At 33.0% G+C, this 15595-nt stretch overlaps 1 protein-coding gene across 1 annotated transcript; it reads right to left on the reverse strand.

Moving 5' to 3' along the window:
• Nucleotides 1–1284: 1284 nt before the first annotated feature.
• Nucleotides 1285–11963, reverse strand: LOC128996350 (procathepsin L-like). Its single transcript, XM_054421621.1, has 7 exons — nt 11891–11963; nt 6676–6776; nt 5883–6035; nt 4922–5107; nt 3123–3314; nt 2568–2733; nt 1285–1695 (listed from the first exon to the last, which is right to left on the reverse strand). Exons 2-7 carry the CDS (start codon nt 6769–6771, stop codon nt 1487–1489), a joined length of 1002 nt encoding a protein of 333 aa, XP_054277596.1. The 5' UTR covers nt 6772–6776; nt 11891–11963; the 3' UTR covers nt 1285–1486.
• Between the last annotated feature and the right edge of the window lie 3632 nt (nt 11964–15595).

A 15595-nucleotide genomic window follows, 5' to 3' on the forward strand; every position in this document is an offset into this window, starting at 1 on the left:
AAAATAATAAACTTTGGGCTAATAAGGGGAGAAAGTAGCATTTTAAAATTGAAGTAATAGAACAAAATACAAATCTGCTATTTTTCTTCTTATTTAACGTAATAATGAGGTACACAATACCTATTTGTAAAATATTACTAAATCCAGCTTATGATAAATAATTACATCTGTTTTCCGTTGTTTCAGGTATACACCTGGACAAATACCTTTGTTTACGAATCTATAAGTATAAAAGAGGATGTTTGTATATATATATATTTGGCAGTGATAAACTCAGACACCGCTGAACCGATTGCCACGACACTTGGTACATACGTGTAGAATTTCATGGAATAGGTTTATACACCATCAATTTCAACAGCTAATTTGCAACCAAAAGGTGAGTGAGCATAGCGAACGAACTTCAACCAGGACGTGATTGAGCCATGCGAACGAGATCATCTTGAAAATTAAGAAGTTCAACGGGGCAAAGCCCGCGGGTTACAGCTAGTAAATCTGTTAAAAAAAGTTGAGCTGAAAGTTGCTTGCCCTCACAGTCTTACAAATACAGTCCAATATACATTTTGTCAACGTTCGAACACTTAATGCAACTTGACAGGCATGAATATATTATGGGATCTCCAAACTGCTTACTTTTATACCAAAATATGAATCTTTTAAATGACTGATCTAACTTTGGCCTTTGAAATTCTTGACCTGACATTATAGTGTTTTCCCTTAACACTTCATGGAAAGATCACATTGCCACACCTACGTTTTACGTTTTAGTAATTTTAAAATAAGATTCAAATCCATAACATTTAGTGATCTTTCCCTAACCAGGTAAAACAAACAAATTGAAGCTAAAAAACGCTCATTTTACATTGTGTGCTTTTGGTTATAAGAACGCAATCGATTGCTTTTTAGTTAATAGCAAAACCGCATGATTTTGTTTTCAGTTTTAATTATTTAACTCTAGAACTGGTTAAATTTAAGATTTAAACAGTGGGCATCAGAATACCATTGACAGAAACTATTTACTACTTAGTTATATTTTTAAGCCCAAGAGGAAATTTTATATAATATTTGCGTGAAATTCAAATAAAAGAACAGAAAATACAGTTGACTAATTAGAGTTGTATTCAAAATCCAAAAATAATCATTATTGCTCTACTTGTTTTATAATATTTTTAATCAAAAAGTCCTAGATATGAGCCTGTGTGGCTCATATGCGATGGGTTTTGATGGAGAATGTAGGGTAAAATGTTTATATCTGAACAGTAAATTTACTTTTCAAATTAGTTTTATTTTATTTAATAATGACAAAGTAAAGACGTTGATCTGACCACTAGCCATGATGTATAGTGATGTTATAGACTGTTGGGTGGCTGGCAATGGGCCATATTGAAGTGATGGTCTAGACTATGGGGTAGCTGGCCATTGGCCATGGTAAAGTGATGGTCTAGACTATGGGGTAGCTGGCCATTGGCCATGGTAAAGTGATGGTCTAGACTTTGGGGTAGCTGGCCTGGGAGGCAATGCCGCACATGTTGTCGTGGTTCCTGGCAATCATGACGTATCCCTTCATTCCCCAGGAGGTTCCCCAGCAGTTCTTTGCTAACCAGTACTCTCCTCCCTTTTTAGCAGTGCCGTACCCGACAACCAACATTGAATGTCCTTGGACCTTTTTGGAGCACAAAGGGTCATTGTACACTCCTGAAACCACAATGGCACACATTCAGTCATGCAATACAACTAGAATCTAGCAAATAGTTAATTATTATTGTAGTCTTCACGGTACTAGCCAGAGCCACTATTATAGTCTGTATGATGGAACCTGTTGACCCTTCGTCTACCTGGAACTGACCCGGACCTTAAACCATTGGCCCTACGTACTTACTTTAGCTAGATATTTAGGAGACAGGTGTGATCACACAGACTATAAATTCATCTTATACTTATAACATTGATGATATATAAGTTAACCATTGGCAAGGCTACAAACTTGTTTGAGTGGTACTCCTCACACCACGATGACCTTGTAAGCTCTATTGTGGTATATTGTGGAGTACAGTCAATAGTTGAACACTCATCACGTACTAGTAATATTTCAGAAATATTAACTATGAGTATGCTTTCCACCATTACATGCAGACACGATAAGAGTAAACGGTGTAGGATAAATCAGGCAAAACCTTTGTCTCGGAAAGAAAAAAAGGAAATCGTCTGATGACAGTGATATTCTACGAAGCCTCATGAAGTTGTCAGATTCATGAAAGTAAATTGAAAGTGTTTCCTAACGTAAAAACTCTCAGAGACTACAACCAGATTGGATCAGAGAGTCAACCACCGTCTGCATCTTTCATTGAATGTTTGGCTGTTATGTAGAACCAAAGTGCACAACTTTCATTATCTTTCTTGGATTCAGCATTGGAAGCAAGACTTCACTTCATGTTTATTGATTGTCACTGCTATCTTTTGCTAAACTACTGAGGTTGAAACCCTTGGCCTGTAAGAATTCCACTGTACTATGTACCATGTACTACTTCAAAGCAATCATAATTATGTGTAGTTATAATTAATTTTACCGCTCTGGTACAGTATGAAGGAGCTTTGGCTGGCGTCGATGGCGACAGCCACTGGTCCAATCTTGGCCACGGCCTGTTGCATTTCCTGCTCATACCCTTCAGTCAGATCCACGTAGCCAGAGCAAGTGGCGCCCTTTTTCTTGGCATTGTATTTGCATTCGTTTTCCTGTAAAGTTGAGGTTAGCTTAATATAACTAATGTCTGACGTCCTACGGCATACATAGTGATAAAACACGATGGTTTTTTCGTCAGGGAGCCAGCTGACAAGGTTAACAAATGTACTAAATTCAGATCTTTCATGGAAGCTTGAAAGATTGTGAAACAGTGCGTAAAGTATAAATAATTATTTCCAATCATGCAAAGACAAGAAAAATTCAACCAGGTAGTAACGAGACTTGAGCTGTTCTAGTGGTAAGGCTCAACACGTCTGTCCCCTGGGTCTCGGGTTAAAATCCTTCGAATCAACAAAGGTAGTGAAATGATCTATGACTAGCCTAAAGTAAATAGTTTACTATTACTCGATCCACAAAACATCTGTATCTTATTTAAGTTTACCTCAGCTTTATAGGGATAAGAAGCTTCTGTGTCAATTCCGTTGTTTTGCTCGATGTAATCGAATGCGTAATCCGCAAATCCTCCGTTACACCCATCGTTATATTGATCATAGCTGCAGTCAACAAGGTTCTGCTCACTCAAAGACACCAGCTTCTTGGTCTTCAGGTAGACCTGTCCTTCCAAACTTCCGGTCTGAAAAAGGTAGAACATTTTACCTCAGAATTTCTTAGCAAGAAATGTAATTGAAAAGTAGGCTATTATATTTTTTATTTATGGGGGGGAAATGTTGTATTATTAAGGTTTGTATTGCCAGAATGTTTTTAAAATAAATAAATATTTTTTTACCCATGTTCCTTACTTAAAAAAGGTATTTATATGCCCTCATCCAAAATTATCTGAAATAAAACTAAGTGTATACACAGTAAGATTAATGCTTACGAAAGAAACACTTTAGCTGTACACTAATATGATTCGGTTAAAAAAATAAAAACTATTTTTATTTTAAAACTGAACTTTTAACTAATTTAGGCTAAAACATATTCTCAAGCCATCATCGTTTTCCTTCTCCGTATTTTAAAAGTTAATGTCGTAAATAAAACAATATTTTAATAAGTTATGCATTATTAGGTAAGTATTTATTAGCGTTAGCAGAATAGGCTTAATGAATGTATGTTTTACAATAAATCTTAATACTATAAATAAATCCCTCACACGCAGGATGCTGATGTTTTCAAAGAAAGGTCGAGACGAAATTGAAACAAAAGAGGTGACCGAGATGGTTTTAGGAAATGAATCATGAAAATTACAAGGGCCTCATTGTTCACCTCAGTCGTTGGGCAAAACCAAAATAATATTTTGGTTTATATAAATATGAAGGATTCATATTATGAATCCTTCCCTTGTAACACTATGTCCTTCAGATACTCGAAATGTTGAAATCATCTATAATTAATCAGTTTTGTAAAAGGATATTTTAAATTAAACTCTTAATTGAAAATATAACATGGAGACATACAATTTTGAGATTAAAGACATTAGGTAAACTTCGTGCAAATGCTTCTTAGTAAATAAATATTTCTTTAAACAAAATCTAATTGAGATATAAGGGTAAAGTGATGAATAAATAAGGCTTTTGGGAGAGCAGGCTTAACCTAATATTTATATTTTTTGTGAAGTATGGATCGAACCATATTGCATCGAAGTCTGAGACGCAATCCACAGGTCGAATCTGACAACGCACTGATCAAAATTTAGATTGAATTTGAAGGTCACTGATAAAAATAAAGATTGTCTCTGAACCAAGAACAATTTTTCATTTGGCTATGGATAAAGTTTGTTTTAACATAAGGTTGATGTTACTCAGTAGGACGACCAGGGTTTGGATGATAATATGACAAATAACCAAATTCATACAGTTATTTCACCTTACGATCCAATTACACATTGCATTATATGATGCTAAATAACAAATGTAGGACATTATACTTTAAAATATTATGGTTTGGACAGTGCCCTTTTAACATATTTATAAATAAAAAAATACGTAATTTAAACAAAAACAAGGTTTTCTGCTTTACCTTTACCTTGCACACCAAGCATGGCCCAAATACTACACTAATGTTTATGGGCCACCAATAAATAAATAAAAATATCAAAACTGAGTAATAAGACAGTAACGAGACCGGGGCTTAGAAAGTTCCCTATTGAGAGTTATACAAAAGTTCCATTTCCCCCGTCCTCCGCCATTACACTCCTCCCGGTAGATCATGTTTTTGTGACAGACTTATGTAACCACTTACCGCACTGAATGCATAGCTAGATCCACAATTTCCCTGGTTCTTGACGGGGGTTACGGCTCCCTTCTTCCTCCAGTCAACAGTCTTGGGAACTTCGAGGTTCTCGTCGAACTCAAACTTGGTTCCGTTTCTCTTGTAGTCCTCGGGCAGTCTGAATCCATTCATCCTCTGGCGAAACTCCTCAATAGTCTAAAAGCAATTTAGTCATATATAAAAAGCCATTGGCTTTTAAAGAGTGAAGTATACATTGAATCGATATGGCCCAGCTGACTTGAATTTCTATGAAAAGTTTTTGATTGGAATCTCGCAGTACTTTTACAGTTTATAATTGAAATGTTTTTGATATCCATTATTATACATAGTTGGCCTATTTGAAGAAAGCATTTTTTGTGTGAAAATGTTCAAAGAAAGTTTGGGTGGTAATATTCTGTTTTGTGACCTTGTAACTCGAAAAAGAGGGTTTCGAAGTGATTTCTGTGTTCAGTTCAATTAGCTCAAAAATCTTAAACAATACCTAATACATTATGTTTAGTAATGTATTCAATCTAAAATATCCTATAAACATATTTTCGATACAGTTCCTTTTTTTCAATGTTTTGAAAAAATACATAAAACCACCTTACTTATTATTTTATTTTTATTCATTCATAGCAGCGAATATACCATTTACAAATATTACATGTTTATAAATAAAAGTAGAGGGAAATAGTACTTAACATTGTATAACGCACGTATACTTTTTGTCATAACAATGATTAGCTTTAGTGGGCTATAAAGTTTGTATTTATGCTCTTTCTTCATTACCACTGTGGTCTTTGCTATTGTAAGCTTATTACAATGACATGACCACATAGGCCAAAAAACAAAGAACGCATACGGTCATACCATAGTCATAATATCATAAAATAGGTACATATTTATCATTACGAAGATAGTTTAACTGATAGATATTTTCACATCTCACCATGTCAGCGAACTGGTTGACTCCTACGGTGAAGGTAACTTCTCCTCGCTCGTGCTTCTTGTTGTGTTCACGGATGAAGTTGAGGTTGTTCATGAAGATTTCCTTTCTAGTGTGCTCCTCCTTCTCATCTCCATACAATCGCTCATGTTCGATCTGAAATAAAAGATTATCAATGTTAGAAATTTATTAATTTACTAACATTGTTTTGGTGTAAGATAAAAGTTGACATAAAATGTAATTGATTGTGGAATATTATAATTGTTTAATATTGTAGTTATATTATAAAGTATTATTTGATACATTTATGTTGTATTGCTAAATTTTAACAATTGTAAACTGGATTCAACCACACGATGGGAATTCAACGTTGAAGGGTGTAAAAAGTATTATTTCGATTTAATATTTACTAAAACTACGGAGTTAATTTAGAATAAAAGTTATTGTAAAACTATTAGATTAGAGGCATTATTTAGATAACGTTTAAGTTATACAAACATCTTATAAAATTGGGTAAATTTGTTTGGTGTTACTTACAGAAGGTTTATTTAGTATCCAAATTGAACTATTGTTTATAAATGTTTAGATCAACTTGAATTACAATTGCATTCTCAACTCTATTTAATTCTTTTACATACAATATATATCTTATGTAAACACTAACAAAACAAGAAAATTAATTTAAAAATAAAATAATTAATGTAAAGGTTCGTCATTTGAGACCATGTAAATTCCCTAGAAAATCACCTGATCAGGATTATAGTTACTATACCCACCTTTGTTTTGAATGCCTTACCTTGAAGAGTTCCCATTGGGCCTCGTCATCCTCGGGGAAGGCAATGTGGAAGGAGTTACCCAAAGCCACAAGGGTGAACAACAGTAACAGCTTCATGTTGACTACAAAGCAATATTGGAATAATCAACAAATGTTATTTAAGTTGCCAATAGTACTTAAATAAAAATGGACGGGTTTGAAGTAACCCACTGACAGATTGCACTGAAGTAAATTACTGATTTATATCAGACAGGTTTTTAACCAAATCAAGCTGATAGAACGATTTACTGTATACTACATCACCTCTTTGTCACGTCGAATATCTTAGTGGAAAGATCATGTAGAAAATTTAGTTTTGGACACCAACTTAATCTGTAACTGGCTTACAGTTTAATTTTTTTTATAATAATAATTCCAGCATGTGAAGGCTGTCTTTTAGAAAAACTATGTTCTTTTTAAATAAAGAATTGATGACAGATCCAAAAACATGGTATTTTAACTTCAGTATTATAAATGCTTTGTATTGGTTGCATTACTAATTTTCTTACAGATAAAATTAGCCACACCGAGGAAAACCTGCAGACTAACCGAATTTGTATGCTCAATTAGATTTAAAGTCTACTATTTTACTAAGAATTAAGTGGATGCACTGTTTTATGTCATAACTCAAACTCAACTAACTTTATTTACCTTTTTACAAACATAGAATAACAAATAAACATATGATTATAATTAATAGAAATTAACAGGTGTTATGAAATAAACTGTTCTCACAACATCCTCCCTTTTAAGTTTGAAAGTTCTTCAACCAGCGTATTTCCTATTTAAACAATATTAGATTAACGAGTAGGTACATAGGTTTGCTACAGGGAAATGTATAATAGTTTTCATTCTCAAGTCTACGCCAGTGGCATTTTTGTAATGATGGCAAACACTTTAAGTTAGTGTTGAATAAAATAAATAAATTTTCAAATAAATTGTTATTGAAAAGAAAACTAGCATTTTATTTACTCGCACTGTCCATTATAAATAACGTGATGATGTTAAATTTACAGCTATTTTTGGGGATTTCTTCTTAACTACTAAGTGCATAACAACGCTTCAATATACTAAATTATTGTTTTAAGCTGTAATAAATTGTCTAGAAAGAAACTTCATAAATCAGTGCTCAGACGGTAGCGTCATGGACTTAAGGCCCAAGGCGTGGGTTCGGATCATGGTTAATGCCTCTACTTTTTATCGATAAAGTAAAAAGACCTTTTGACGTTTCACACACAGGTCCATAGCCTACGTGGACGGGAGAATGTAAGGATAAAAGAGGCCACCGACCTCTTTTTTAAAGAAAAATCATTGGGTAAATAAAACAAATCTTTACCTCATAAGCTCCCGTTCCCATAGTCTGATCATGCTGGTTTGTGAGCTCATTGGATTTAATGTAATTTCACACGTCCATCCAACATTTCACAAAAATCGGATGATTTTGTTCAAATTATTGTGCCAATATACATCTATATATTATTACAACCAAGGAGCTCAAAACGAAAATTTGAGTATCTCCTGGATTTAGATCTAACCCTGAGACCTACAGTAATAGCTCATTCCCGACATGTAAAATGCACTAAAACATTATTCATAACTCAGATATAGTTTCTCGATAGTTTAAAAATCCTCACCTTCTATGATGAAATATCTATTCTATATATAATTCAGTTTTAAAAATCTTTGTACAACTAAATCTACAGTTCTACTGGACCGATTTTATTAATTAATGGGTCGTTGGAAAGCTTAAGTCGTGTAGATTTGCAAATAATTATGAAAGTTTGTTTTTGTTATGATTTTTGGTGATAAATTAAAGAAAACGTGTTTTCCATTATAAATACATTGAAAACGGCGTTTTTCACACTTTTTATTTGGGCGCGACTTTTAGCTGCCATTTTTTTATATTTCCAAGAAGTGCATGGTATCAATTTGTGGGAAATTGTATTCTCTTTCAGAATATCACCTTACACTTTGGTTGATTTCCTCACCATTTAAAAGTTATTTGCAAAAAAGCTAAGCAACCTCCGAATTTATAGTTAATAAGAAAATATTGAGTTTGGGATATTTTTGTTAAACTTTGTACAACTAAATCTAGACTTCTACTGGACCGATTTTGTTAACTAATGGGTCATTAGAAATTCTAACCCATGTATTTTTGCAAATAATTATAAAACCGTGATTTTATTAAATATTTGTGATAAAAAATTAAAAATAACAAAAATACATTAAAAACTGGGTTTTTAAAGTTTCTGTTTTCAAGATTCTATTTGTAGCCAGCTTTTGGCTGCCTTTATTAAGTATTTTCAAGAATTGCATGGTAGTTATTTGTAGTAAATTTTATTCTCTTTCAGAATATTACATTAACTTTGATCGATTTTCCCTCCATTTAAAAGATATTGGCAATAATCTAAGTGATCTCCAAATTTATAGTGGTGAGAAAATACTGAAATAGATTTATTTTTGTTAAACTTTGTACAACTAAATCTAGACTTCTACTGGACCGATTTTGTTAACTAATGGGTCATTAGAAATTCTAACCCATTTTTTTTGCAAATAATTATAAAACCGTGATTTTATTAAATATTTGTGATGAAAAATTAAAAATAACAAAAATACATTAAAAACTGGGTTTTTAAAGTTTCTGTTTTCAAGATTCTATTTGTAGCCAGCTTTTGGCTGCCTTTATTAAGTATTTTCAAGAATTGCATGGTAGTTATTTGTAGTAAATGTTATTCTCTTTCAGAATATTACATTAACTTTGGTCGATTTTCCCTCCATTTAAAAGATATTGGCAATAATCTAAGTGATCTCCAAATTTATAGTGGTGAGAAAATACTGAAATAGATATATTTTTGTTAAACTTTGTACAACTAAATCTAGACTTCTACCGGACCGATTTCGTTACTTAATGGGTCGTTGGAAAGCCTAATTTGTGTAGATTTGTAAATAATTATGAAAGTTTGATTTTATTAGTTATTTAAGGTAAAAAAATAAAAAATAAAAATAATACATTTAAAACTCCTTTTATTCCAGGTTTATATTTTCAATTCTATATTTTTAGCCAACTTTAGGCTGCCTTTATTGAGTATATTCGAGAAATTCATAACAGTAATTTGTAGGAAATTTTATTCTCTTTCAGAATATCACCCCACTTTGGTCGATTTCCTCGCCGTTTCACAGTTATTTCCAAAAACGTTAAGCAACCCCCAGGTTTATAGTAGTGAGAAAATACTGAATTAAAGATGTTGTTGTTAAACTTTGTACAGTTAAATCTACAGTTCTACTGAACCAATTTTTTAAATTAATAGGTCATTGGATAGCCTAATTTGTGAATATTTGCAAATAATTATGAAAGTACTGTTGAGGTTGCAAGCAAGATCGTTTGGCTATAAATCGATGATAAATAACTCCATTTTTTGAACAATTTGTGTTGGTCGTGATTTAGCTGCGTGCTTTAATGAAATGGAAGCTGGTATTTCAATGAGGGTTCTTAGGTCAAAACAAATAGAATAACGTAATTAGAATTAAGTAAATGTATCTAAAACTAAATTCCAAATCCAAGATATAATCAAATTTATATTTTCTGATTGAGCGATACAGTATCTTGAACTTAACTGATTAAAACTATCAATATCTCAAGTGAAAGCCTTTGAAGTATTTTAAGACCAAGACATATAAAATAACTTAAATAAAAATAGAGTTACGTATCATTGATTGCAGATAGGTACTAAAACTGTTGTATTTATTTGTTGATTCGTGATTCAGCAGTGTGCTTTAGGTAGTCCGATCTTAATAATCAATAGCTCAAATGAAAGCTGGTATTTCACCAAAATGCATAATGTAATTAGAACTGCTGGAATACATCTTTAATTGAAGAGAAAACAAATTCTTTCGTCGATTAATACATTAGATAAATTAATGATGATGCTTGATGACAAATATGTGCTTGCATAGCTTTATTTTAAGACCAAAATTATGAAAATCGGGCAGGTAGTAGAGCCCTTCTGTAAACCATCGCCCGCTTGCGAAACATTGAACTCGGAAAAACCAAAATTTAACTCCCATAAGAAATGTACAGGGAGGCAGTTTGTGCATAACTCGAAATATACGTCAAAATGAATGCCGATGCTTGATGGTAAATCTGCGCAACGTCCATACCTTTAGTTTAAGGCCAAAATTATGAAAATCGGTCGGGTAGAAGAGCTAACCCGCCTCGGAAAAGAAAAACCAATAATTTTTATAGATGGCAATAATTGGTTTACCAGTATGCATAATCTAATCATGCGAAACATGTGTTAATAATTCAACAGCTTATTGTTATATTGTTATCTAATTTTTCTTTGGTTAAATAATGTTGTTGCTAACAATTTGCATTTATGTTTAAAGTGTGTTCCTTATGTTAAATGTATGATTCTTATGTTATGTGCTTAAACTGTACCATTAATATTAGAGAGTAAAGTGGTGTATGGATTTCATAACCATTACTTTACTAGAGACCGTTGTATTTAACCACAACGGGCACTGTTGCTAGTTATTAAATAATAATCACTAAATAAAAAAAAAATCATTGAGACAAAATGATGATTTACCTGCGAGACTAAAACGTTACGTTCAATTGAATAATATATTGAAAGTTTATCGTTTTAATTCATATTTAATCCTCTTTCTTATTTGGCGTAGCCTACATAACTGTTGGAATCTTTTGATGTATGCATACAAATGGTAGATATATTAAAATTCTTGTAAAGAAAAAACATATTCCATAATAAATGCAATCCCAAAGAAACAAACTTAATTATTGAAACATTAACTATCAACAAATATTACATTGCATTATTACACATTAATTATTTGAAAACGTATATATTCTGGCGTGGTTTGGACCATAGGTCACTCTTACCCATGACCGGTTCCGTCTATATGCACTTGCGTTAAATTTAAGTTGTGGCTTGGCAACTTACACTATCTATAAATAAAAGAACATTGCAAAACATGTTTGCTTAAAAGCTATAATTTTTTTTATGATATCCAATTAAAGCTTACATTCGCTCAGTGTATTTAATTCAAATAGTTTCAATAGATGGTGAATATTTAAATATTTCAACCATTATCAAACTACAATTTTAAACGTGGTGAAATGCCATCAAAAAGCATTTCCCATCAAACTGATACAATAAATGAACAAGTAGCAACTTACCTTAGTTGTCCAATAAATAGAACCTAACTAGGTCTTTTAATTGCCGCCAATTTATAGTCTTGTTGAGTGGATCAGTGACTGATATAACTGTCAATCAAAACTGAATTGGCTTGGCAATGACAGGAAATGATTATCTTCACATATCCTGTTATAATGGATCATGTCATAATTGAGACTAGATAACAAGAAGTGTGTAGATTTTATCTATAAAAAACAACAGTAAATGTATTAAAATTAACCAAACAGCTGCAGTAAATATATCCAGAATAATATGGTACTAGAGTAGCAAGAAGAATACTATTTCAAATACAAGGGAAAATAACTGGCAATTTTGTTCGACATATAAGAGCATCACAAAATATTTTGGGTTTCGCCCCATGGACATTTTTGGATGGGTAAGTATATCAAGATTTAAGATTATTTACTATGCCCTTGGCAAATTTCTTAAGTCACTAGCAATTTCTAAATGGATCAGATCAACACACTAATGCAAGCCACTTTTAAGGTCGTTCCCTGTAGCCCAAGAGGGGGAATTCAAAATCTCGGGGGGGGGGGGTTAATTTTTTAAAATGCGACTTTTTGAAACTTGACCGGGTGTTTTGGCCCAAAACAAAGGTGTAACATATATTTGTATTAAATTTCTCAAATTTCTATCTTAAATCGTAGATTATTCTATCCAGGAATTCGTTTTGGTAGGGGGGCAGTTAATTTTTACTTTTATTCATGCACAAACAAAACTGTAGTGGACTTTATAAGGGCCCAAATTATCCCTATTTTTAAGATTTTGTGTCTGTTAACCAGTTTTTTTAACCACCCAAAATTGAGGATTGGTAAAAATTGACGTTAGAGCTTTAAAAAACAAAAATAATTTCGTGTATACTAAAGCATTGATATGCACGTAAAAATTAAGGAGACAATTCGAAACGTAAAATGTAAATTTACAATCTTCATGTTATTCTCATGCCTAGTAATAATAAGGTTGTGGCTTACTTGTTTGTAAACATATTTGGATTAAATTTGAAATTTTGGAATTTATTTGATACTGAACTATTACATTTCACAATAGTATATTTCGTACCTAGGGCCGAAAATGAGGTTTTGCCGGCTTGAGATAGTTTTTAAGTTCGAGACGAAGTCGAAAACTTAAATCGATCGAGAGCTGCAAAACCATTTCGGTCCGTGGTACGAACGCTATTTTTCACCACACTATACCCTATTACCACTATTCACCACTATAATAATGCACACTGATAGTCAACACAACTACAACTTTAAGCTTATGTGAAGAAATAATTTGAGGTATCAGCAAAAATAACAATTAATAGTTGCTAGGCAACGGTAACGATAACACAATTCTATTGCCATGCTATGTATTTTGATTGTGTATTTAAAATGCATTCATGTTTTAAGTAAGTAAGCGGACAGCTGATTTTGCGGCCCCGGGCTGTAAAACCTACTTGGTCCCCAAATTACGATGACAGATGGCATGGCCAGCAAAACGTAACTTTCAGCCACCAATTAACGTATGTAATACATCCAAAAACGTCATAGTGTGGTGAAAAAAACATTATTAACTTCCCTGTAACTGCAAAACCGATGTACTCGTTACAATAATGTTATTGAAATAAGGGATAAATCTTTCATCACGAAACTAGGTCGTTTCCGTTCAGCCGAACTAACCCAAAATCTTCGATTTCTAATCCATATTACGAATTATTCGTCTGTCCTAAAAACGAGTATTACTTTTCATTCCCATACAAACTTTTGCCTTTCCTAAACATTGCTTCCCTTTCCCAAACAAACTAAGTTCATGTTAAAACACATTTGAACAAACACTAATTGCCAAATAGCCTCCTATGTGATATATATATATATATATATATATTTTTTTTTTTTTTAGAAAATTAAACAACAGCGTATGTTAATTGTTAGTTTGAGCATCTTCAAATTTAATTGCACAATAGTATATTCGTACCTAGGGCCGAAAATTAGGTTTTGCCGGCTCGAGATAGTTTTTAAGTTCGTGACAAATTTTTCACCACACTATGATGTTTTTGCCTGTATTACATACTTTAATTGGTGGCTGAAAGCTACGTTTTGCTGACCATGCCAGCTGTCATCGTAATTTGGGGACCGAGCAGGTTTTTACAGCCCGGGGCCGCAAAATCTGCTGTCCGCTTACTTACTTAAAACATGAATGCATTTTAAATACACAATCAAAATACTTAGCATTGCAATAGAATTGTGTTATTGTCACCGTTGCCTAGAAACTATTTATTTTTATTTTTGCTGATTCCTTAAATTATTTCTTCACATAACCTCAAAATTTTAGTTGTGTCGACTATCAGTGTGCATTATAGTGGTGAATAGTGGTAATAGGGTATAGTGTGGTGAAAAATAGCGTTCGTACCACGGACCGAAATGGTTTTGCAGCTCTCGATCGATTTAAGTTCTCGACTTCGTCTCGAACTTAAAAACTATCTCGAGCCGGCAAAACCTCATTTTCGGCCCTAGGTACGAAATATACTATTCTGTATCGTGTATATAACTAATGCAATACCCTACTACTTTGATTGTTTTATTTTTGGACAAAGTACTGTATTTTTTACAAAAAGCAGCAAAATGTATCATTAGGTTTCGTACTGAAACACCTACTACTTTTACCTTCATACTGTTTCTATGTAACTTATAAACAGAACTAAATACATAAATCAAACACACATAAACAAAACTGTACGATAGGTTATGCTATGCTCACACGTACGGTGTGGAAACATTCTAATGGGGCAGATTGTAGGGATAAAGAATGTGAAAATATATCTTTAGCATGGGAAAGCATCGTGTTAAACTGCAAGTCTAACATAAACACATGACTTTAAAAATATCGAAATCTGTTGTCTATCTTAATGATCTCGGAGTCGTTTGTTTTGTGAATAATTTGTAAGCAATAACTACACCTATTTATAACTTCTTAATTGGTCCAAAAGTAGTACTCGAGTTTTGACTAGATTTTACAAGTAATGCTATTGCCACCTTTAAATTGACGATAACATACTGTAGTTTGCAGCTCAGTGAAGAGGATATGTTGAACTTTGGATGTGGTATTTTGTCATTGGACTTGAAAATATTTAATCTTTTAATCATCGTATGTTTGAATGCTAGAGCTTTATTACTGGCTTTTAATTGAATTGTTTATAATGTTAATCACCTGAAAACAATTATACGTTTCAATTCAATGGACATTTTCCTTTATGCTTTGATTATACTGTATATTATTGTCCCTTGTCTTATCTTTGCGTGCAGGCCCCTTCTATACTCTGCGGCGCGCCACAAGCCGCTGGTTTGTGCTCAATGACATCGGTGTGGGTATCAGGGATACCAAAGTGGGAATTTCAATTCACCACACCACTAGTGTTGATTTCTAGTGAGTAAGAGATGGCTTGGTAGAATTCAACACAATCTTCCTGTCAATATCCTGAGACCCTTTGAAATCCCTGTGTAGTCCTGCGATGAACAATCCCACAAACTTCTAGATTCTATTTCGTGGATGAACTGTTCAATATTGACTTCATAGTAGGTTCTGTCATACACAAAAGTTTAAAACTGATACTCAGAAAAGAAAAAACAAAACCACCTGCCACACTGGTAACAAGGGAAATGAGGGAGGCAAGGCAGTACCGTTTTGGGCTGAGTTTGTTTTGATCA

This window comes from Macrosteles quadrilineatus, unplaced genomic scaffold (genome assembly GCF_028750875.1).
Source record: "Macrosteles quadrilineatus isolate MER2022 unplaced genomic scaffold, UCM_ALF_1.0 Scaffold_6__1_contigs__length_79288215, whole genome shotgun sequence".
Classification (NCBI taxonomy): domain Eukaryota; kingdom Metazoa; phylum Arthropoda; class Insecta; order Hemiptera; family Cicadellidae; genus Macrosteles; species Macrosteles quadrilineatus.

What these genes read in the sequence shown, in the direction of transcription:
- LOC128996350 (XM_054421621.1), bottom strand. Translation starts at nt 6,771, where the DNA reads ATGAAGCTGTTACTGTTGTTCACCCTTGTGGCTTTGGGTAACTCCTTC. An exon ending in CCCAATGGGAACTCTTCAAG is followed by an intron (nt 6,036 to 6,675) that starts GTAAGGCATTCA and finishes CTTTTATTTCAG; the next exon opens with ATCGAACATGAGCGATTGTA. An exon ending in TCAACCAGTTCGCTGACATG is followed by an intron (nt 5,108 to 5,882) that starts GTGAGATGTGAA and finishes AATTGCTTTTAG; the next exon opens with ACTATTGAGGAGTTTCGCCA.